The sequence below is a fragment of the Acinonyx jubatus genome, chromosome B3, assembly GCF_027475565.1.
Source record: "Acinonyx jubatus isolate Ajub_Pintada_27869175 chromosome B3, VMU_Ajub_asm_v1.0, whole genome shotgun sequence".
Classification (NCBI taxonomy): domain Eukaryota; kingdom Metazoa; phylum Chordata; class Mammalia; order Carnivora; family Felidae; genus Acinonyx; species Acinonyx jubatus.
The window spans coordinates 108,219,483-108,243,091 of NC_069386.1; the positions used below are offsets into that span (position 1 = coordinate 108,219,483).

The following is a 23,609-nucleotide window of genomic DNA, read 5'->3' on the forward strand; positions in this document are numbered from 1 at the left end:
GGGTACTTGGATGATTACAGTGGATACAGAGCCTCTAGCATAGGACCCGGGGCATATTAAACAGCACACAGACACGGATTTCCTCTCCGCCTAGCAGTCAGCAGCGTGTGCTTGGGAATCAGGCAGGCCTGGCTTCAACTCCCAGGCCTACCTCTTATAGCCTGACCTCCCCGGGGTCTTCTAACTTCTGTGAACCCAGTTTCCTTATTGTGAAATGGCGGTTCTGATACCTACCTCCCAGGGTTGTTGTGACAGTTAAAGACAGTGATAGATAGGAAGTTCTTAGTAAAGGGAACAATCTCTTCGCATTTATAGATTATGTAAGTCCGGGTTTTTATGGAACCGATGTCACTGAAGCGAAATATAATTATACTTTTGGGACTTAGGGAATTTGGCAGGACAATTCAATAAGCACCTTTTGAGGGCCTGCGCTGTGGGAAGCCCCATGCTACGTGCAATTGCTATGAAAGTGAGTAAGAGGCAGAAAGAGGCAGAAACTGCCCTTGCACAGCTCACTGCCTGGTGGCACAAAGCAAAGCAACAGTTCTTCAGAGAGGCAGGGAGGGAGAGAAGGAAGGCAAGGGTGGTCCAAATGCAGAACTTGGTGCTGCGGGTTTACCCTTGCCCCAGGCATTCTTTCCAGAGACCTTTCACTATCGGGGCACAAGTGATCTAAGAGTTCTTTTCAGCCTGAGCCAAGGAAATGCTTTTTTTTTTTAATTTTTTTTTTTAACGTTTATTTATTTTTGATACAGAGAGAGACAGAGCATGAATGGGGGAGGGTCAGAGAGAGGGAGACACAGAATCTGAAACAGGCTCCAGGCTCTGAGCTGTCAGCACAGAGCCCGACGCAGGGCTCGAACTCATGGACCTTGAGATCATGACCTGAGCCAAAGTCGGACGCTTAACCGACCAAGCCACCCAGGCATCCCCCAAGGAAATGCTTTAAAATCACAATTTAGGGGCATCTAGGTGGCTCGTCTGGTTAAGCATCAGGCTCTTGATTTCAACTCAGGTCATGATCCCACGGTCTGTGGGTTCGAGCCCCACATCAGGCTCTGCACTGACAGTGCAGAGCCTGCTTGTGATTCTCTCTCTCTTCCTCTCTCTCTGCCCCCATCCCAGCCTGTTCTCTCTCTCTCTCTCTAAAAAATAAAAAAATAAAATAAAAATAAATAACTTAAAAAAAATCAAAACTATAGATTAAAGACTAAATCATACAGTATTTTAATTTTGAACAGATTCAGCAGTGGCCATTTCTTTTCATTTACGTACCATGCTTCTCTGATACAATTAAGGTCATACTTGAAAACATACGTCCCATGAAGAAAACCATTGCTGAAATAGTGTCTTACCAAGTAGAACTGAGGTTGCCCCAGACAGGAATGAAGCCTCTCCCTGTGTTTCAGCGGACGAATCAGCTTTTACAAGATGTAAAATTGTTGGAAAATGTGACTCAGGAACAAAATGAGTTATTAAAGGTGAGCAGTGTGTGATAATAGCCAACTTTATTGGCTGAAAGTGTTCAGCAAAAGCTGGTTTTCTTTTCAATTTTAATGGTTGGGTTGGTGAGATTCCCGTGACCACAAGATGCTGCCTCTGTTGATTGTTTTTGGTCTCTTCTGGTATTGTTATCCAGGATGTGACATTGGATAAAGGAGAGTGTCTTACTGCTTAAATGAGGCTACGGTGATTTCCCCAGTTCTTATTCTTCTTTAGTTGAAGGCATTAAAGCATAACTATGATCGGTTTAATTCTGTCCTGCAGTTATTGAGAACACACGTGGGTAAATGCTGTGGAGAAAGGTTTAAACCTGAGCAGTGTATTTGCAAACCTCGTGAGACCCTTACAGTAACCAGCACCATAATAATCTCTTTATACTCTTGGTCACTTTCCCATTAATCATCTTATTTTCTATTCAAACATGGGATACAGATAGAAGGGGCACTTTGCCACCTGTATTTTTATATATAAGGAGACAGGAGTCAGAAGCTTATTAGATCACTTGCTGAAGGACCACCGAGTTAACTCATGTCCAGATTCATTTGTGTACAAACAGGACAAAAATCTGTGTTTCTAGACTCCTGGTATCATTCGTTCTTCATATCAAGGTCTCTTCCTTTTAAATGATGACATCTTTCAGCATCTCCCCAGAGGGTTAATTCTTATGTTTTGACTGATCTCCAGGCTCAAGTCAGGAGTCGTTATTAGAAAGAAATTACATTTTTCTTTGATTTGCATTTCTAAGTTAACAACCACTTTCACAAGAAGAGAAAGTTGCTGAAACAGCCTTAAATCCCACAGACTTTTCAACTCTGTTGGCAGATCCCACACCCTCCCCCCCTCCACCTGCTTTTCCTGATTAGGTAGGTTGGGGTAGGAGAAAAGGTTATTTTCCCTCCTTCCTGACCACCACCTGATTGTAGGGAGAAAGCTGCTGTCTCTTTCTCCCTCTTCAATTTCATTGCCATTTAGCTGGCTACTCTGTGTTCTCCTAAGATTGGAGAATACTGTAATCTCTGGTTTGAGTCTTAGCTCATAAAATCTCTCTGTCCTGGCTCATCAGCTGATGTCTAGCACCCACAGGGAGAAAAAAAGATCTGGCACTCTGTGTACTCCTTTTTGATATTATAAAGAGAAGAAAACAGAAAGAAATAGACAGTTTGATCTATTATTTTTAAGCTTTTTTTTGTGCTTTATTGGTTTCCTGGTCAGGAAAAGAAAATAACAGTTGTAACTATACTTTTAAGGGGTTTCTTCACAGGATGAGAAGGGGAAAATAGAAGAGGAAATTATATTTTGTGCCAAGTAAGATATCAGACTGTGCTGCTAAAATTTTCCATGTTATTGTGCTCGTGGAAATCAAGTGTCATCTCATATATTTCAAAATTAAGTAAGACACTGGTGATGAAAATCATTAGAATCTGGTACATTTCTTTCAAGTCCTACTTTGGATATTTTAAGTGCCCTCACCGTGGAAAACAAGACAAGTTATTTGGGGGGTGGGGTGGGTAATAGGATGTAGCTCATTATCGAGGGTGGGGTAACAGGTGTGTGCAGCGAACGTAGTTATTTATTTCCAGCTCACAGCCAAAATTATGGTTAAATATTAAAGAAAATACAAAGAAAATTTTCAGAAAGGTTTTTTTTTTAATGTTTATTTTTGAGAGACAGACAGAATGTGAGCGGGGGAGGGGCAGAGAGACAGGGAGACCCAGAATCCAAAGCAGGCTCCAGGCTCCGAGCTGTCAGCACAGAGCCCAACGTGTGGTCGAACTCTTGAGCTGTGAGATCACGACCTGAGCTGAAGTCAGCCACCCGATCTACTGAGCCACCCAGGTGCCCTACAAGGAAGAATTTTGTGTTGGCCCGAAACTTTGCAGTTTTAAAAGGCATTTGCTTCATTGCGTAGCATACCAAGGAAACATCTATACTTTATCTTTCCGTCATACTTTGATCATACAATTTAGTACACAAATAGGTGTGAGCTTCACTACTTCCTTAACACTAGATTCAGTGTATTGTTCTGGTTAATTTTGCCTTTTCCTGCAAACTCAGACTGCTCTTGAACCCTGTACCTCTTACTCATAAAACGTACATCACAGATCCCCAAGGGATACCAGGTGAGGATATGACGGGAATGGGAAAATTCATCATCTTTCAAATCAGATGCCCTTTCCACTCTGAATCAGTAATATCACCCTTCTAGTATAGAAAGCATCACATGGAGTGTGCATTAAAATAGCATGTTATGACATAGCAGTAATTTCATAGAACTTGGCACCTGGATGTTAACATGCCATAAAAAATGCTTCCCAGAATAAGCCCACTAGACTGGAAATACTAAGAGCAAAGGTGTGTCTTATTATGCTTGTACTCCAAGCACTGCCCAAGGTGTCCTGGCATCTAGTAGAGCAAGAAAGTCAGGTGCCAGCTTTACAAACATTCCTCTCTGTATTTAGGCTACCATTTTCTATTGCAATCTATATGGGTTTGTATTTGCTGTCATTAATTGAAACTTGTGGTGGGGTTGGACATTGGAAGTAACCCATTAATCTAGTCCTTAGGTTATGACAAAGATTCTTCTTTTGGGGGGGTTATTTTATAGATGGTCATAAAACAGACTAATGAATGCAACGAGGGAATAGAAAATTTGAAGCAGATCTTAAATAATTATTCAGCCGAGTTCTCCCATGAACATATATCACCAGACCAAACTGCCAACCTGCCACAGGTACAGGTATGTTTCTTTAATTTATTTGCCCTGCTGTTCCTTCAATGACCACTTACTAAGCCATCGGTGTCTAGAAGCCTTCGTGATGGTCCGGTGTATTTCCTACTTCTCTCTTCCGGTTGAAGGTATATTATGTATGCGTTGACTTTATACGTTCCTATTTCATAAAGTAGGTGCATTGGGGTCTGAATTTGCTCTGCTACTGAAGAAGCTGATGGAACACAGGAAATTTGGGCAACCTGACTGTACGTCTAGCTTTCTGAGATAGGGGGCAGGCAGTGTGGGCAGGCTGGGCTTCACAGGTAAAGACCCTGACCACTGTTGTAATGAAGAGTTTCATACACTAACTAGCATTTCCATGTGTCACAATTAACAGTATCCTGTGGGGCCCAGTTACAGTGGTGTGTAGGTTAACCCTCTATCGCTAGAGATTTTTTTTTCTCAGTCTTTGTTTTCGAATTAGTGCTTCTATAAAAAACATCCTGATGGTATGCCAAGGATTGTAGAGAGCTGCTTCTATCCTACCATCAGGTTGGTTTGGGCAGGCGATCGCTATGGTATTCAAAGCCACGTTGCAACACTTGCTAGCTGTGAGACCTAAGGCAAGTGACTTACGGAGGGGTCCAAGGTGACTCACACACCTATTAGGTGTTGGACTCAGTAAGGCGGACTCAACAGTAAAGACTCAGTGTTGTAAATATGTCCGATTTCCCATTATGTTAAAAAATTTTAAGGCCCCAGCGAGCTTTTGTTTATATGAATCATCTCTACTGAGATAGAAAGAAATGAAAACTCAGAAATGTAAGAATAATTTAGTTTATTTTAAAATGACAATAACGGGGCGCCCGGGTGGCGCAGTCGGTTAAGCGTCCGACTTCAGCCAGGTCACGATCTCGCAGTCCGTGAGTTCGAGCCCCGCGTCGGGCTCTGGGCTGATGGCTCGGAGCCTGGAGCCTGTTTTCGATTCTGTGTCTCCCTCTCTCTCTGCCGCTCCCCCGTTCATGCTCTGTCTCTCTCTGTCCCAAAAATAAATAAACGTTGAAAAAAAAAAATTTTTTTTAAATGACAATAACAAACCTAGTACATACTGATAGAAATAACGTATCTTTTGTGGAAGAAATCACATTTTCCAAAAGAAAACGTAGTGAGAAGAGTGACGTTGTTTTACATTTTTGCAAATCTCTGAAATGTCTGCCTTGGTAGAAGACAGCTAGATTCTCATCGCTTCTACATTCCATCTGTTGAGGTATGTAGTTTAGTTTGAAGTGTGTAAAAACAGTCCAACCTCTCAACAACATGTACTTGAAAAGAAAGGAATGTTTTCATAACCCTTCTGAATAATTGTGAACATTCTTTGAAACTACACTAAGCTCCAACAAGTAGAAGTTACTCACAGGTTTGCTGCTAAATGGAATCCCAAGTCCTGTCAATGAACTTTTCACACTCTTATATTAAGATCCTTTGGTCTCTTTGTACTTTGAATGGATCTCCCAGCCATGCATAGCTTTATGACGTCATGCTTGATCATTAGAAAAACACCGTTTTGGGGCGCCTGGGTGGCTCAGTCGGTTAAGCGGCTGACTTCGGCTCAGGTCATGATCTCGCGGTCCGTGAGTTCGAGCCCCGCGTCGGGCTCTGGGCTGACAGCTCAGAGCCTGGAGCCTGTTTTGGATTCTGTGTCTCCCTCTCTCTGACCCTCCCCCATTCATGCTCTGCTCTGTCTCTCTCTGTCTTAAAAATAAATAAACATTAAAAAAAATTTAAAAAAAAAAAAAAGAAAAATACCGTTTTGCTAGTTACAGAGATACTCCAAATATGTCCACATTTCAGTAGTCAGTGTTAAAAATTCACATTTATTAATATTAACATTTATCTCTTCAGAAAAATCTGTTAGTATTTATATATATGTATAGCTTAGTAGCTGTTTTTTTCCAAGTAAAAATAGCGTTGTATGAAAATGTAGTTCAGCGCAAAACGTAAATAATCACACAGAGCTTTTTCTCAGCCATCATACTTGGGCACACAGGGAAAGAGCTTTATGCGTGCTTTCTGTTGTGTCCCACAGAATATTAGAAATGCATGTTCTTTCTCTAGGGTATTCTTAAGTGAACTGGCTTTTTCTTTGTTTTTTTACAGTTAAGCACATGAGAGTGAATAATCTAGTAACTCATATAGTTGATGTCCCTGCCTTGATCCGTATAAAGTGTCAGTGGTTGTACCCACCACTGCTTTTGTCGTAGCATATAGTGAAAAATGTCAACAGAGTGAAAAGGGCAAATAACGTTTTAGTATTATTTTGAAAATGACCTTGACCTCATAGAATGTGAACCCCCAGCAGTCTGCAGATGCCACTTTGAGAATGGCCGCTCTGTGCCCTACTGCGCATCCATAATTGTGGTATGCAGACTGTTCTTTTTTTTTCACTTAGGGTTCTTCCAATGGCTATAGTATTATGTCTGCTGGGAGGCATTATACCTCTGAAGTTTAGTGTTTATTGAAAATGGACACACGCACACAGCATTGCCAACTCCTTTTTAATTCAGTTATCGTTTCCCAAAGCAATCACAAGAAGTTTAACTTCAGACAGACGAGGGTTATTGGTGTCCAAATGTAGGCAGGAGCAGGAGACCGTGGAGGTGGGATGTCAGGAAGTCCAGGTCTGTGCTCTGTCACTGGCTAGCTGCAGCCCTGGAAAAATCACCTCTCTGGACTTCAGAACCCTCACTTATACTTGGAGACATAGTAAGTTTCTCTGTAAAAAAAAAAAAAAAAAAAAAAAAGTAATGATTCTATGAATGTGTGTAGGATGGATGGATCGATAGATGGAAAGAAAGGAGGAAGGAGGAAACAAATGAACAGGAGTTTAAGGACTGTGTTAGGAACAGAACTCCAATACGTGAGGCTTTGCTGATAAGGAGCAGGTTGTCTTTCTGATGCAGCGTTCGCTGCAAGGCTCATGCAGAGATGGAATGATGCCTTTCAGGGGTGCTAGAGAGGAGGATGCTAGATCAGACACCTGCTCTCTCCTCCAAATCTACGATTCTGATATTCTATATTTGTCTTAGATGGACAAACTGTACTCCTACCCACATATAAGACATTTTATTCCCACACATCAATCATACAAAAAATTTTAAAAGTTTTTTTTGTTTATTCATTTTTGAGAGAGAGACAGAGCACATATGCAAGAGCAGGGAAGGGACAGAGAGAGGTGGGGGACAGAGGATCCGAAGCAGGCTCTGTACTGACAGCAGAGAGCCCCGTGTGGGGCTCAAACTCACAAACCGCGAGATCACGACCTGAGCCGAAGTCAGACGCTTAGCCGACTGAGCCAGGCAGGGCCCCCAATCGTACAAATTTTTAAAGTCACGTTATAAAGCTTGAAATCATCTGTCCATCATTCCCATGGTAAGTGACACTTCACACTACCTTTATTTGCTTGTTTATTCCCATTTGGTAGGAAACTTTGTGAGGAAAAAGTAAATGAATTCTGTAATAAGAAAGAACGCTTCGGAAGCAATGACGGAAGCCTGAGATTTCTCACCCTGTTTTCTCTCAGTGGTTCCTGAATGTTAGTCTGCTTACAGATCTCCTGAGAAGCTTCCCAGGCCCTGAGCCTATGAATTCGGGTAGTCAGTCCTGTTGCCACTAGATCGGTGACTGCATATGCCAGGCCCCCCACGAAGCTTGTTACAAATCTCTGAGCTTTGGCTTGACCCTCCTCCCAGAGAATTGATAGACCAAGTGTCAGGTGAGCCTAAGTCATCCTATAAGTGAGCTCATAAGTGCTCACCAGGTCACTTGGAAATGCTGCCAGGATGGGGAGGACCTGTGCCCAGGCAGACACTTGTTCCTGGTGCTGCCTGCCAAACAGCATAGGAAACTCGTCCTGCCTTCTACCGAGCGACACAGCTCCCGGGGGCATGCACAGGCCTCAGACCGCCCAATGCAATGCAAACTCTCTCTCCGCACAGGGAGAAATTGAAGGTATGGAACAGCAGATTCTGAGTTTGAACCAGAAGAAAGAGGACCTGTTGGTGGACCTGAAGGCTGCCATACTAAACCTTCACCAGCATTTACAGCGGGACCAGCAAGAATTAGAACAAGAAATGCCATCAACCGGAACCTCAGAAGAGGAAGGAGTGGCTGAGAGGGAGGGCTCTGAGTGGAAGGTGGGTAAGACTTTAGGCTAATGCTGGTCCCACTTTTTCACGAGAGTATTAAATTGGGGTTATTTTTTCAGCTGAAAAACCTGTGGCATCTATGTCGATGGCCTACAGGAATTTTTTAAAGTGGAGATACTGTGCCTGAGATTGTTCGCTAGGGAATATAAACCCTTGGGGTGTGTCTGTTCTGGACTCAACCCGGAATTTTTATGCCTGAGTTACTGAAGGAGGTGTGTATGAAATTCCACGGGCAGGTGGGTGGGAGTCGCCCGTGAAGTGTCTTTGTCCTCACCAATCAGCCCAGTGCAAACTCAGAAATGGATCCAGCACCACTCTAAGCCCCCTGAGTCCACACCAGGGGATCACGTTCTCAACTGATGGATGAGGGGCCAGAGAGGGCAATGCAGGTGAAAATGATCAAAGATTTGACCGAGTCATGATACGTGGCGGGATTAGCTGAAAGTTGCTTCACCCGGAGGCTGCTTGGGTGGGTGGGCATCTTGAATCAAGCGAGTAAAAAATTAGCTGCATAAAAGCACAGCCAGGCCAGGATCCTGATGATGTTGAACCGCAACCTGGCTGCAAGTATTTGTGCTGTGCCTTTCAGTTGAACAAAAGTTCCATGTCTTTCCTGCCGGCGCTCAAGGAAGAGGCGGAAGAGAGCTCCCTGAAGAGTGAAGTAAGGAACCTGATTTTCTCATCAAGTTTCGTCAGAACCGAAATCTCTAAAAGAAGGTCAATGGGAAGAGCTTACAATGAATAGGAACACAAGGATTTTTAAATTGAATGCTGATGTTTGATAAGGGTGATTGAAGCTGTTCTCTTACATTATTAACGTTAAGTGCATCTGAATCTACTTCATGCCTGAGTGGGATAAATGTAAACCACACACACTTGTTGGCATATGGGAGAAAATGAAGTTCTCGGTCATATCCTGACTTCCGAGTACATTCTCTGAAATTGTGAGAGTATGTTGTCTGGTGGGCGCTTCTAGTGTGCTCTTTAGAACTTTATTCTTCCAGGTTTCTTTTTTCGTCTGAGACAGCATTGCCAAGGATGTGAAGAGTTGCGTTAGCAACTTACGCTTCTACTGATCCTTACCGCTTCATTAGAGCTGATTGAATGAGACAATTTACAATTGTCTTACCTGGTATCAATTTCCATTTCATACCCTAAAGACAAAAGTTATAGTGGCTCTTGTGCCGAAGAGAAGAAAATTGCACCAATTTATCGTCTCTCTATCTCACGTGTAATCGCTAGGAATTACACAGAACCATTGTCACACAGAACCACCTGCTTTCCTAAAGACGAGGCCACTGGAACCGAGTAGATAGGGCAAGGGAGAGTACAGGCTTACTGCAGCTCAGTCCATCAGACAACTTCGTAATCTGATTATGTCCCCCCACGGCAGAGGCAATTGTGAGAACCGAGGAGGCTCCGGGGCGAGAGGAGAGTGGAGGCTGCGTGGTTCTAATTTAAGACCTGCGTTTGCCTCTGAGCTGATCTATTTACCATAACCATTGTCTGTCTCTGACAGTAGCAAGAATACACGTTTATCAGGCTGTTATTTTAAAGATGGCGTTTAAGGTTACATTTACCAAAGCAGATTAAATTCCTAAAACACGGTTTTAAAGATCCTTTTTTGAGTGCTGTGAGCTGCCTTCCAACTTTTCAGAGTATTTTTTAGGCTTCGGGAAGAGCAAGCCCATTTGGACCCCTACGATTTAGTTAGCCAGAGAAGGAGATGACAAATGGAGGGAGAGGGGGAATTAAGGGCTACAGTCGTACTGCCTGGTGAACTGAGTTTTGTGTGAGAGAGGAGTAGGATGCTCTTAGGATGGTAGGAAATTACTTCTTTGCTAATCAGTTGGTTACTGTGTTAGAATGGAGAGAAGACGGCAGAGCGATCTTCCGGATCTTGGTCTTTACTCTGCAAGCACGACCAGGACATGGAGGAAGACAGAGCATCCTCGTCCTCTGGAACGATCATTCAGGTAGTTTTGAGTAGAATACACTCGGTGGTTGGGAGCTGGCAGGGATAGTAAGGGAAGTAAGTCCGAAGAATTTCTTGTTTGAAACACTGCTTAGGGAGGGAAGCTGTCTGGGCTGAATTTTTTTAAGTTTCTCACCATTATGTCTTCATAAATTCAAAAACAGCCAAGTGCTTGCTTATTATTTGCAGTTCTATTGGGTGCTTGGTGATAACAGGAGAGTATTTTCTGAGCACTCCATATGTGAGAATTGAGACTAACAAAACAGATAACTCAAAGGAGCCCCCCTTCAAAAGGTTCACTGTAGTGTTTCAAAGCATCTAACATGCCTCTCTTTTGGAAGTCATTGTGGCTAGGGGTCTCCCCATAATCCTCTTTTTGAACAGAGTAGTGCATAATGCATATTCATGTCTGTTTTGCTCTATGACCTTCTAAATCTTCTCCAACCTCTCAAACTAGAGGGCAAATGCCCTCAACTTAGAAAATCATCAGAAATTAACGTGAAAGTGATGTTTTGCCCTTGTGCCTGAAACATCCCAGCATCATTGTGATCCATAATGCCTCCTGTTCCCGTCTCCTGTCCAGGGCTACCCTCTGCCCTAGCCCCCAGGCCACTTGTTTCGTGACACCTGCACACAGGGTTCTGCCTAGACCTGTAGCTCCAGTCTCTGCCTCTTGACTGGTTCCTTCCCTTTCAGTCTGAGAAGTATTCGGTCTCCCCCTCCCCAGGAGGTTGACTTCCTCCTCATCCACAAAGGCCGTCTCAACTTTGACTTCCTCCAAAAACCTCTGCTGTCTCCCTTCATTCTGATAGCATGCTGAACCTCACTTATGACTTACCACATTTTTATGCGTACACCTGACATGGTTTGGTGAATGGCAAGAACGTCATGTTTTACGTGTTTCTGTTCTGTACTGGGCTCAGCATGGTACTTTAATGCATTGACTTTCTTGATCCTGCTTCCGGGCCAGTCAATTACTGTGCTGCTTCTCATTCACCTCTCAAAATCTTTACTTGGCCTCCTCACCTTTGGCCCCTTTTGTAATCAAGTTTTTGCCCCTGGCTCTATTCAAACTGCCATTGACCTTCTGGAACATCAGTTTAGTGCCCTTTTGTTTGTCCTCATCTTTATTGATCTCTCCAGCATTAGACAGTAGCAACATCTCTTCCTGAAATGAGGGACCCTTTGACTTTCTTAATTCTGCACTTTCTTGTCTCACCTACCTGCAGCCCCTCCCCCATCCCCTTCACTTGCCCCATCCAGGGTTCTGTTCTGTTCTCTTCCTTCTCTTTCCCTCAGGGCAGTTTTATCTCCTCCCACAGGTTTGGTCCTCCCTCTGCCAGTGATCCCATCAAATCTCTTGTCTTGACCTTTCCTTTAATTCTGGTTTACGTTTCTACCTTCCTGATGGATTTCTCTTTTTGCACGTATTTTCTTTCATCTCAAACCCATTTTGTCAAGTTTCCTTCAAAACTAGTTCCTCCTAATTTTTCGACGTCTGTTTATAGCACCACTGTTCCCTCAGAGTCTAAAACAAACTTCAGAGTCCTCTTAGATACCTCACTTTCATATCTAATCAGTGGCCAGGTGATGTCCATTCAATCTTTACATTCTTCTCCTCCCCTGATGTTGCCATCATCCTATTCCAGGCAATTGTGGCTTCTGCCCTGGACTTTTGTTGGAGTAGCCTTCTATTTGGGTTTACTGCCTCTAGTTATTTTTCCTAAAATAAAATATACATCTTCTACAATAGTCACTGGTGACTCTTCCTAAAACTATTACTGCTATGCTGAAATCTTTCATGGATTCTGATTATCTACTAAAATGCATTCTTCTTAGCCTGGCATCCCAGATTCTTCATGATCCTGTCCTCCCTTTCCAATTTATCTAAGCTTTCCCTTTAGTTCTTGGTTGTTACCTTTCTAATAGCAGCGATCGTTTTCAGTACAAGAAGCCGAAAAGTAATGTTTTGTTAGGAACCGCTAGATGCTTTATATGTGTCATCTTGCTTGGTAATCACATGCATGAGTGAGGTAGGTTATATTCCCACTTTAAAGATAAAGTAAAGGCTGAGAGTTCCAGTTGTCTTGTCTAAGATCATGCAACTTGTAAGTAGAACGAGCAAGATTGGTCGATTAGAACAGCCACACCTTTCCCACCACGTGATGTTAAACTATTTGTGTATATATCCTATTTTCCCATTGTTTAACCTTGGTTAACCTAATAAATGGGAGTGCTGGATCGGAGTATATATCCATTTAAAATATAACCCATATTCTTAAACTGCCCTCTAGGAAGACTGTATCAATTTTATTCCTGCCAGGAGTACATGGAAATGCCTCTTTCTTGACCTCAAGCCGATATTGGATATTTTCAACTTTAGCCAAACTTCTCTAGTGGTCTAAATTACATTTATATTCTAAGAAGGTTGACTAAGTGTTTATTGACTTTTGTATTCTTCTTTTTTGAACTGCTTGTTCATGCCATTTGACTTTTTTCTCTACAAAAGGGTTGATGTTTTCCGTACTGACTTATAAGAGTAACTAATATATTAAGGATATTAACACATTGTAAGCTGTTATCCAGTTTGTTGTTTTATTTTTAACTTCGGTTATGATGCTTTTTGTGGTAATACTATTATTTTATTTCTTAGGCTGCTAATACCAGGAGTGTTTCCTTTTATTTTCATGCTTTCAAAGTCCTTCCTAGATTAGAAAAGATTCACTCTTTTTTTTTTTTCAAGAATTCTTAGAGTATAACTTTTACATTTAAATTTAGATACAATTAGAATCCATTATTAGAAGTAAGACAAGGATTCAGTTATTTTTTTTGTGAAATACCTGAGTAGTTCCCAAATTTAGTAAATTGATCTTTTCCCCTATTATTTGAAATGCCTTTACCATATAATTTCATTTAATTTTAGTTCTCATATTAATCCCCTTAAATACAGAATTCTGTAGATTTCCTTATATGCTCCTCATTTGCTAGAGAGCTTTGGAAAATTTAAATCTTTCAAATAAAGACAAACTTGAGGAAGTTGGGTTTTGGGGGGTTTTTTTGTTTTGGTTTTTTTCCTAACGAATAAACGTTTCTCTACTTGTGCTTGACTTTTCTGGACACTTCTGCAACCATGCGAGAATGTAAAATGAGCTAGCGCAGGAAAAGTAACTCACCTGGCAGCAAGGGCAGGAAATTTTCTGGACCTCTGGTTCTTTTCTTTACAGGAGGCTACTGAGAAAATAAGCACATGTGAGAATGCTATGGCACAAGTTCTTGTGCCAGACTCCGTAAACGCTGAGCAAGGCCCAGAATTTTCCCTGAGTCCCAACCAAACAGAAGAGGTAAGTCCCTGTTGGTAACAAGCAAACTACTCAGGCACCTGGACGAGCACCCAGGGATGACCAGCTTTCTGTGTTCTGCAATATTTGGTGTATCAAGCCAAGAGTTCTTTGTGAACTTTAACATTTTCACATGTGCCGTGAAGCTGGAGAACTGGAAGGTTTGCCATCGATGTTGACATCGAAAGTAAGCACAGTACAGAGCCATGAATCATGTACTGCTTGCTACTTATTTGTCAGGATGAACAAGCCTTTCCACTAACAACTATTTCTTTCTTCTGTCGACATAACTGGTGAGGGCCCCGGAGGTGGAGGGGAGCTAATATTGATTAGCTGCCTATCCCATAAGAAGCATTTAGGCTTGCTGCTTATTCCTCGGATTAAATACGGTAGATTAGTAGCTACCATAAGTTTACAAGTGAGGGAATCAAAATTTAAAGAGTGGAGGTACAGCTGGTGAATGGAGGAGTGAGGAGTCAAACCTAGGCTATTCCCAACTGCCTTCCTAATTTGAACGTTTAGTACTAAAAGACGTGAAACCCGGGTAGGTTTGGCCTCAGAATACACCGCCACCATGCCATCCCAGCGGCATGGCTAGTGTTCGTGCAGGTGCACTTGGGTATTGCACTTGAGCCAGACAATCCTGCCTTTCAGAACAAGTGTGTGTGTGTGTGTGTGTGTGTTGTGGTGCTCGTGGGGGGGGGGTGGGGGGGGTGGGGACTTAACGGGCGTTTGTAGAATTGACTGTAAAATATTAAGGGGTAAATTTAAAGGGTTGGTATTTTGGCATGACATACAGCCACCGCCAGAAAATTCACCTGCATTTTAACGGAATCCTGTTGCTGCGGAAACCAGGAAACCAAGCAGTAGGACATTCACTAACTGAGAGGCAAATTAGATACCAGAGCATTGGCAAGGTCACGAGAAGAATGTGGACTTGGAGACCCCAAGGCATAATGGAAATCAGGGATTGAATCCTGCTTCTGCTTACTTGTTGGGTGACCACAGGCAATCTGAATCACCTCTCTGTGCCTCAATTTCCTCATCTGTACACTGGAAATAATGAGGGCTTGTGGTGGGCGATAATGAGAGGATCTGTGTATCACACTTAGCATGGGGGTCTGGCCCTAGAGCCCAAAAGAGAGTTAGGTAGTTTAATTTACAATTATGTGGTAGAAATGCCATGATTCTCTTTAACAAGAAATGGTGGTAATACTTTTTAGCCCCTCAAAATGTACAGTCATAAAATACCCACTTAAATCACTTCTGCTTTTAGAATTTGGGGCTATCATTTAGAGAAGATATTCAGCAGGGGTGTGATTGTGGAAAAAACGGTAGGACTCTAGGCTAAAAGATAGCAGAGCCTTGTGACCTCAGGCGAATAACTTATGTCTGGGCCTGAGCTTCTGAGAAGCAATGTGGTGAAAAAGGGAGGTGTGTGAATTGCTTAAGCGTAAACGAACTTGGGTTTCTTTGACTATGAAAAGAGGTGGGTGAACTGGTTACTGGCAGGTTTCCCAGGCCACCTTTAGCTATTGCGGTTTCTATGGTTGCAAATGTTCTTTTTTTCTCCCATTCACCTTTGGATTCTTTTCGGTTTTAAATAACTAGCAAATAAAACCCAGATTAGTGATCCAGCTTCCTTGTTTTCTGATTAATTCAGTGAGTGAAAAAGCAATGAAATTCAATATTGCCATTAAAAAATGTGTGTGGTATACGATTAGGTGCTCCGATCATGTTTTTGAATAAATAAAGAAGGTGGATGGTAAATCTGTTATTACAGACTAATTAATTAATATTACTGATTGTTACCTCAGGTGACAAAAAAAAAAAAGAGGATCCTAAAAGCTTTGCCACTAAATTATAGCAATACCTGAAAACTAGAGAACAATCAGATGACTAGCAATTGGGTGTCTGGCCGTACAATCACACAGGTGTTGCTTTTTAAAAGAAATCAATTAAAGGGCACCTGGGTGGCTCAGTGGGTTAAGCGTCAGGTCATGATCTCATGGTTCGTGAGTTCAAGCCCCGCGTGGGGCTGCACACTGACAGCGTGGAGCCCACTTGGGATTCTCTGTCTCTCTCTCTCTGTCTCTCTCTCTCTCTCTCTGTCTCTCTCTCTCTCTCTCTCTGTCTCTCTCTCGTTGTCCCTCCCCTGCTTGCTCTCTCTCAAAATAAACATTTAAAAAAACCAGAATTCAAAAAGAAAATTGAAACCAGCTGAATCCAAGTGTAGACCCGACTCTGCCGAGAATCACAGGGCAAGGGAAGACCTCCTTAAGAAGGGGATTCTTGAAAAAAAAAAAAATACTGATGAAGGCAAGGGAGAAAGTGCGTTTTGGCAGAAAAGAGCAAACATACGTGAAGTTAATGGTCAAGGGGAACAAGTACAACTTCTGCTAAGCCAGCTTTCCTGATACTCCCCATGTGTGTGAAAAAGGGGTATTTTAACACCCTGCATGTTTTTGTTACCACCTGCCTATTTTGTTTACTTCTGTTGTACTGAAAGCTCTCTGTTTAAATAAAATTCTACAGACACTGGGAAATGTGCATTTGAGTTGAAGGAGGGTATACACTTGTGAACAATCCCCATTAGAAATTTGCGGCCAGAATTGTGCCTTATTAGATGCTAATGTTAGCAGAGTCTTATATAGAAAACTTCGTATTTCAGCATAATCGTAATTGATAAAATATTTATTGAGATCAATAATTTTTAGCGCAAAACACCGATCCTTATCCCTAGAGGCATTTCTCTAGAACGGTCGATAGAATCTTCCAATATTCTGGAAAAGGATGTTGGAAGCAAATATGTCTCTGTACCAGATCATCTTTTACTTCCAAATTGAAAATATCTAATATATTATTAATAGAATGCCTGGACTTGGTATCTGGAAGACATTTTTCTTTTGGACTGATAAGCAACCCAGGTATTCTCTGTAAACAGAACATGTCCTACATCATGCTCTTTTACTAGAAGCATCTAGTCCTTAATAACATTTGAGTATCTAGATGGTGAAAATTTGTTTCAGGTATTCTCTCTGAAGGATAGGAGAAAAATGTCCAGATTACCCCACCGAAGCTCTTTATTTGACTCAAGCTACTTTTAATAGGGAGAAATTTAGATGAGTAGTAGCATGTATGTTGGGGGGCAGGGGAAGCGCTAAAATATTTCTAACCTACTCTAACGTAACCTTGTATCCCAGCCCATGTGTCAAGAGCCCTTTTTTTCTGTTAGAGCTCACAGCAATGTAAGCATTGCTTAATCATGTGTCACACAAATTCAAACGCTGGCCAATTCGCTGAAAAGTTTCAGACACGCACACCCACATGCACACCCTCTCCCCTCACACTCACCTGTCTCCTGGGGCCCACTTGCTGTTTAATGAACTGCGAGCCCATTTGCGTCCTCCGTGCCTGGGAACACTACCTGTGTACATGCAGATCAGCTCCTTGGAAACCTGGGGCACCGGGTCACGTGATTGTTGCCATGAGCATGGAGGTGCATTTCTCTTTTTTCTTTCTTATTTCTTCTGCCCTTATTTGTTTTCTTTTAACTGGGGAAATGCTGGAAGTTCACAGGTTCTTGCGAGTTCAGCCCTGAAAACTTTGGACTCCGTGGCTTTTCACTGCTGGATTATCCTTGGGTTTATCTTAGGGCGCCACACGTCCTCTCAAGGCCGCAGCTCTGGGCTTTTCTGACGAGCACGGGGACTTGGAGGCCACGGTGGAGAAACCCGGGCTGAAGCCTGCAGACATCCTCCATGCTTGCAAGACCCAGGTGGCCGAGCTGGAGCTGTGGCTGCACCAAGCCAACGTGGCATTCGAGCCAGAAACATTAAACGCGGACATGCAGCAGTTGGTGGAACAGCAGCTGGTAGGGTGCCAGGTAAGGCCGATGGGCCGGAGTTGGTGGCCTGCCTCTTCACCAATCACCTGCCAAGAATGGGTGAATTTCCTTTAAAGCAGCAGTGTGTCTCTTCCTGTTACTCTGCCCCCTGTGTTTGTCTTGGCCTCAACTTTTTGTCCTCTGGGTAATTCTTTGAGGAGATTTACATAATCAGGGCATTTGGAGAGACGGTCGTGGTAAGAGCTCTAGAATCTACAGTCCAAGTCCAGCCCCCCCTCACGTTAACTGTGAACTTGAGGATGTTGGCTTTTCACCTCGTTTTTCTCATGGGGTAGGTTATCTCCTAGGACTTTGACAGGGTTAAAGGAGATAAGGTACAAGAACCAGTGTCTAGTGTATCAAGTATATAAAAAGTGCTCAATAAATGCTGTTATTTATTTTCATAATAAGTTCTTTGAATTTTCGTTCATCTGAAATGAAACCGAATATCGTTATTTGCAAGATTGCACGTACGGTGTAAAAGGGCTTTGCTGCCATTTTACTGTGAATGCTCCTACTCTTTCTTGGGGCTGGGGCGTGGGGAAGAGACAGGAATATAAACTTGCCATTAGTCACTTTGAGTAGTGCTGCTGACTCAGCCCGAAGGTTGGGATCCCTGTATCCCTCCAGAGAGAAGCCAGAAGGATGACATCACGGCAGCATAATGGAGTGTCACGATGGCTGAGGTGTCTTCTCTGAGGGTGCAGAGACCAGCTTTGGCCTGATGTCTGATTGGCTCACGTGTCTGCCATAGCAGACGCCAGGAATGAGGACTTCCTCCGAGAGTACCCCATCACACTGGCCCGGCCACAGGGAGCTCCTCCCACTGGAGCCCGTTTTGGGGTCGGAGGGAGCCCAACCTTGTTCCTCCTTTCTCCGCTCAGGCCCATAGTCTTACAATATCCAGCGCCTGCCTCATGTGGGGGACCCAGGTGGGCAGGCTGACCTCCTTCCCCAGGCAGCTAGCTCCCCACCTGTGACCCCAAAAGTCAGCTCTTGATGGGGTGGGTTCACTTAAATACTAGCACCACTGCTTGGCCTGGATGACGAGGCACGGGGGAGTCTGGAAAAGGTGCTACCGCACCAGGCAGTGTTGTGCTGAATTGAACCTGAGGTGTTGGAGACGTTGAGTCCCAGCCACTTGCAGCCATCTGGGATCGATATGCCAATTGGGTAGAGCCCATGCGGATTCCTAGGTCACCCGAGAGAATCCCTTCCCGAGGCCACTTGTAGAGAGCTCAAGTATGTGGGGGCTGCTTAAGGGAAGGACACAACCACAAGGTGGCAGCAGCACACAGCAAGCTTTATTTGGGCAACATTTGGGCAGGATCTTAAGGGATGGGAAAGTCCCTCTCTTCAGGCACCCTTTTAGAGGCTGTGGCTTGGAATGACGGTGGGACCCCGACCTGGAAGGGGAGGAGGGCAAAGGGACACTCAGGGGAGCAAGGAATCCAGAGGGGCTCGTGTATCTAGGTGACGTCAAAGAGTTCAGGGGGCAAGAGAGGCTACGGTCTTCTAGAGCCCCAGAGTTTGTCTTAACCATGGCAGGCAGATGGAGGGTCCCGCTTTGAGTTTGGTGCCAGTAGGATTGGAGCTAATGGTTCTGGCCTGCTGTGAAAAAATAAGCAACATAGGGATCAATATGCAGGGGCCATCTTTGGCTCATTTATATAACACCATGGCACGTGCAACTTAATACTGAAACCTATAAGAAGCTTTATAGTAGTCTGTAAAAAACATTAAGTTCCCCGTGGGAGAAGGTCCAAGGAGAGGAACAAACGGATAAGTCGAGAACAAATTATATTTGGTAATTTAATATTTGAGAAGAAATGTTCAGCCTTGATTATTAGAAACATGTGAATCAAAACAGCTATTGTTTTGTTTCTCTGTTATACCGGCAAAAATTATGTCATCCTGGAAAACTCTGGATCCGCTAATGTCTGATAATTCTGTCTGATTGGCTCAATGTTTTGGGGTCAGCTGTCAGCATATAAAGTGTCCCACCTGGTTTGACCGCGGTTTGTGAGATTGAGCCCCATGTTGGTCTCTGTGCTGACAGCCTGGAGCCTGCGTGGGACTCTCTCTCTCTCTCTCTCTCTCTCTCTCTCTCTCTCTCTCTCTCTCCCCCCCCTCCCTCTCCCTCCCTCTCTCTCTCTCTCTCTGCCCCTCCCCAGCTCATGCTAGTGTGTGCACGTGCTCGCTCGCTCTCCGTCTCTCAAACATTTTTAAAAAGCTAAATGGTGGGGCACCTGGGTGGCTCAGTTTGTTAAGCGTCCGACTCTTGATTTCAGCTCAGGTCATGATCTCGTGGTTTGTGAATTCAAGCCCCGCATTGGGCTCTGCACCGACAGTTGGGAGCCTGCTGAGGATTCTGTCTCTCTCCCTCTCTCTCTGCTCCACTCATTCTCTCGCTCTCGCTTTAAGAAAAAAAAAAAAAGCTGAATGGAGGAAAAGAGCACAAAATTATAGTACATTCTCTTTGTAGCCACTCTAAAATCTGTGATTACATATTGTTTATGCTTACAAGAGTCTGTACAGGATACAAGTAGTTTGCTTGGATAGAGGAGTTATCAGAATAGATTGTTTGAAAATCTGTTTTAAGGACAGTTTTTCCTAAGTTTCTCTCAAAGAGCTGAACAACTTCTCAGGCACACGCCAAGTTTTAGCCCCAGTGATCCCGGGGCTAGAATGTGAGTTTGCATGTTGCTGCCATATGGTATGCCAGTCAGTTGACGTGACCGCGTGGGCTCCAGAGCCACAGGAGACAGCAAACTTGATCTGTCGGGAGGAATACAGTGACATTGACTTACAGGGAAACTTACTTCATCTGGCTGATTTATTTTGAGATCTGTGTGTAAATTGGCCAGCGGTATCAATGACTAAGTGTTTTAGGTTCCAAATTATTTCTTCTGTGATCTTCTTCGGATGTTTTGGAAGTTTATTTGACTTGAAAAAGAGGAGGCAAAGATCAAGAAGGGAAAGAACTTTCAAAGGCTTCTGTGCAAATTTTGTCTTTTTATTATTATTACTACTCGACACTCGGATTGCAACAGGAAAAGGTTAGGATAGTGGGGAGAAGATGACACTAGTCGAGCACTGGCCAGAGCGAATGGATTTTAACTCTTAACTCCTCCAAGGGACCCTTAGGAGGTAAGTTCTGTTATTACCCCCATTTTACAGACGACTGAAGGCACACTCGTACAAAGGAAGGTGCCCACGTTTACCCGGCTGCTAAGTGGCGGGGCTGGGATCTGACCTCACAGAGTCTAGTTCCAGTGTCTGTGTTTCTTTTGTTTTAACGTTTATTTGTTTACTTAAGTAATCTACACCCACCACAGGGCTCGAACTCACTACCCTTAAGATCAAGAGTCGTGAGCTCTTCCAACTGAGCCAGCCAGGCGCCCCAGGGTCTGTGTTCTTAACCACTATGCTGTGCTGGATACATTCAGCTGTATTTTCTAAAGTGACTATGGAGTCACTTAGATTATTGTGGGGAGTGACCTCTGCAAGTTGGGTTGGCTCAGTGGCACCCCTGTCCAAAAGCTCAGGAGTTATGTGGAAATCGTCCTTGTTGTTTGCCCAAGGTCCCTTCCAGTCTGTGTTTCCGAGACTTGTTGTGTACGGTAGGTAGACAGAGTGAATCTGACTCATCGTAGAGTATAATACTTGTTCAAGACCAAAACCTTGAATGATGAAACGATTTTGTTTCCAAGGCCATGCTAACAGAAATCGAGCACAAGGTTGCGTCTCTGCTAGAGAGCTGCAAAGATCGGGGGCCGGGAGACAGTGGGGCCACTCATCAGGAGGCTGAAGCTCTTTCCTTGAAGCTAAAGACTGTGAAGTGCAATTTGGAAAAAGTCCAGATCATGCTTCAGGAGAAATACAATGAAGACCAGGTAAGACACGGCCACGTATAGACGTGAGTGGGTAGATGATCTGATAGAACCACCAGGAAGGAATTCTGGCAGAGGTGATAAGACAGCCACAGAAGAAATTCTACTACGTAAGAGAGAATGAAGCACCTTCAAACTGTAAGGGAAGGCTGTACTGACTTGTGTTACTGATTCCATTTTGCCCTGCAGTTTTCCTACCTAGGCTCTTGTTAGGGACGGCGTTGGTCTGGATTGGGTTGGTCTGACTGGCTTGATGGTTCTCACTGGTAATGAGGTGTGGTGTAGATAAAGAAAGATAAGGTTTAAAGGTAATGTGTCACCCCACTTGACTGGAAAATGAAGCGCCAGTAGTGAAGATTAAAATTTTTTTTTGAGAAGCTTAAAGTTAGACATCAGAAATAGAAAAACTGTTTCCAGGATACGTTCTGTTATTTGCAAATACATATACTGATGGAAGTGTCATGCAGTTGAACTGTTCTCGTGACTTTTAAAAGCATTCTGTATAAATGCAAATGCGTGTCTTATGAGTAGAGCCTTACTATATAAGATTTGCATCTATACTCAGGAGATGGTGGTTCCTACTCAAAGGACTTACATTCACAGAAATAAGATTGGCTGCAGATACACAGACTCTGTGGTTCCCCTTTCATCCTCATATGTCCTCTCTTTTGAAAAAATGTTTTGGACCTATGGGAAATTTGCATTTATAAGCATTAGTACTATTTCTCTTTTCGGGGTGTGTGTGTGTGTTTTACTTTGTTCTTAAAACAGAGAAGCAATACATTTCCTAGTTTTTAGTAATTCATTGGATGAATTACACTGAGAAAATTAAATGACCACTTCAGGGGCGCCTGGGTGGCTCAGTCGGTCAAGCATCCGACTTTGGCTCAGGTCGTGATCTCACACCCCGTGAGTTCAAGCCCCGCGTCGGGCTCTGTGCTGACAGCTCAGAGCCTGGATGGAGCCTGCTTCGGATTCTGTGTCTCCCTCTCTCTCTGCCCCTTCCCTGCTTGCACTCTGTCTCTCTCTCAAAAATAAACATTTTAAAAAATAAATAAAATGACCACTTCATCAAATGTAATGGTTTTTTGAAGTTGTTTTGAAACAACTACCTTAAATCATAGTATATACTTGTAATAAATAATGAAACCTAGTCACTTGATATAAAACTTTCCTATTATGCGGTCTCATTAGTAGGACTAAAATAAAGGGAGTCATTTTTTAAATAGTCTGCCATCATCAAATGTTTTGCAGCATTCTGCCACACTAAAGAAACCTTCAGAGCATCAAAATGATCTCCAACCAGATAACCTTTCTGAACTTGAACCTGTTGTAAGTGAAAGGCCACAATTCAGCAGACAAAAAGATTTCCAGCAGCAACAGGTAATTGCAGCCTTTAACAGATATAAGGATAAGAATAAAGGTTTCCGTATGGAATTTCCCTTTGAACTAAGTACCAAACTGCTCCTGGAGGGTGTGTGTGAGTGGTAAGCATTTACTGCAACACCCACCTTGCTTTCGCCTTCTGCAGGTGGGGACACTGTAACTTTGCTATTTTATTGATTTGCATCTTATTTCAAACTAAGTAAATACCTTCAGGGGGACTTACCTCTCTAACCATAACACCTCTTTCCCTATTGTTTCTAAACGTGTTTGGCATATTTTAGGGGACTTTCCATGTGTGTAGCATATATTGTAATATTTACTTGATGATTGTGTGAATACTTGAAGTAGGTTTTTGAGAAATAAAAGTTAAGGGGAACAAGCAAGCAAGAAAGGGAAATAGTAGATGATAATTTAGGAAATGGTTCAAAATGAGATGCTGTCAACAGAAGAAACCGTTGGCTGTCATTGGAAAACTTTGACTGGACCATTTGAATCTCATTCAATGATAGGTCCCGGAGTTAAAACCAACGGAACAGAAAGATTTCATCAAATTCGTAGAATTTAATGCTAAGAAAATACGGCCCCAGTTTTGCCAACCTGATAAAGATACAACTCAGAAATCATCTGAGAGGTAAGACATTTTTCGAGTTGGACATTCAGCTATGGTTGGGAGAATTCAGAGCATTTCTTCTTAAATCACTTCTAAAACTCTT

At 43.1% G+C, this 23,609-nt stretch overlaps 1 protein-coding gene and 1 long non-coding RNA gene across 16 annotated transcripts in view; one reads left to right on the plus strand and one right to left on the minus strand.

The window, feature by feature from the left end:
• SYNE2 (spectrin repeat containing nuclear envelope protein 2) overlaps positions 1-23,609 on the plus strand; it is a 343,315-nt gene that overhangs the window by 225,552 nt on the left and 94,154 nt on the right. For 10 of the 14 annotated variants that reach the window (XM_027065882.2, XM_027065880.2, XM_027065884.2 and 7 more), the window contains 10 exons: positions 1,299-1,481; positions 4,109-4,240; positions 8,209-8,406; positions 9,008-9,079; positions 10,284-10,394; positions 13,618-13,734; positions 17,387-17,617; positions 21,331-21,513; positions 22,765-22,893; positions 23,406-23,527. In XM_027065882.2, coding sequence (XP_026921683.2) covers positions 1,299-1,481; positions 4,109-4,240; positions 8,209-8,406; positions 9,008-9,079; positions 10,284-10,394; positions 13,618-13,734; positions 17,387-17,617; positions 21,331-21,513; positions 22,765-22,893; positions 23,406-23,527 — 1,478 coding nt within the window. Of the gene's footprint in view, positions 1-1,298; positions 1,482-4,108; positions 4,241-8,208; positions 8,407-9,007; positions 9,080-10,283; positions 10,395-13,617; positions 13,735-16,843; positions 17,231-17,386; positions 17,618-20,051; positions 20,768-21,330; positions 21,514-22,764; positions 22,894-23,405; positions 23,528-23,609 lie in introns of those variants that run through there. The other 4 variants (XM_027065885.2, XM_027065887.2, XM_053224537.1 and 1 more) reach the window with 4 other exon arrangements.
• On the minus strand, positions 6,755-17,391 carry LOC106971324 (uncharacterized). Of its 2 annotated transcripts, none has more exons than XR_001429642.3 (3): positions 17,086-17,391; positions 13,567-13,624; positions 6,755-6,986 (listed from the first exon to the last, which is right to left on the minus strand). It is a non-coding gene; the product is annotated as an uncharacterized LOC106971324 (long non-coding RNA). The 2 variants fall into 2 exon arrangements; XR_008299452.1 differs by lacking the exon at positions 6,755-6,986 and adding an exon at positions 9,670-10,429.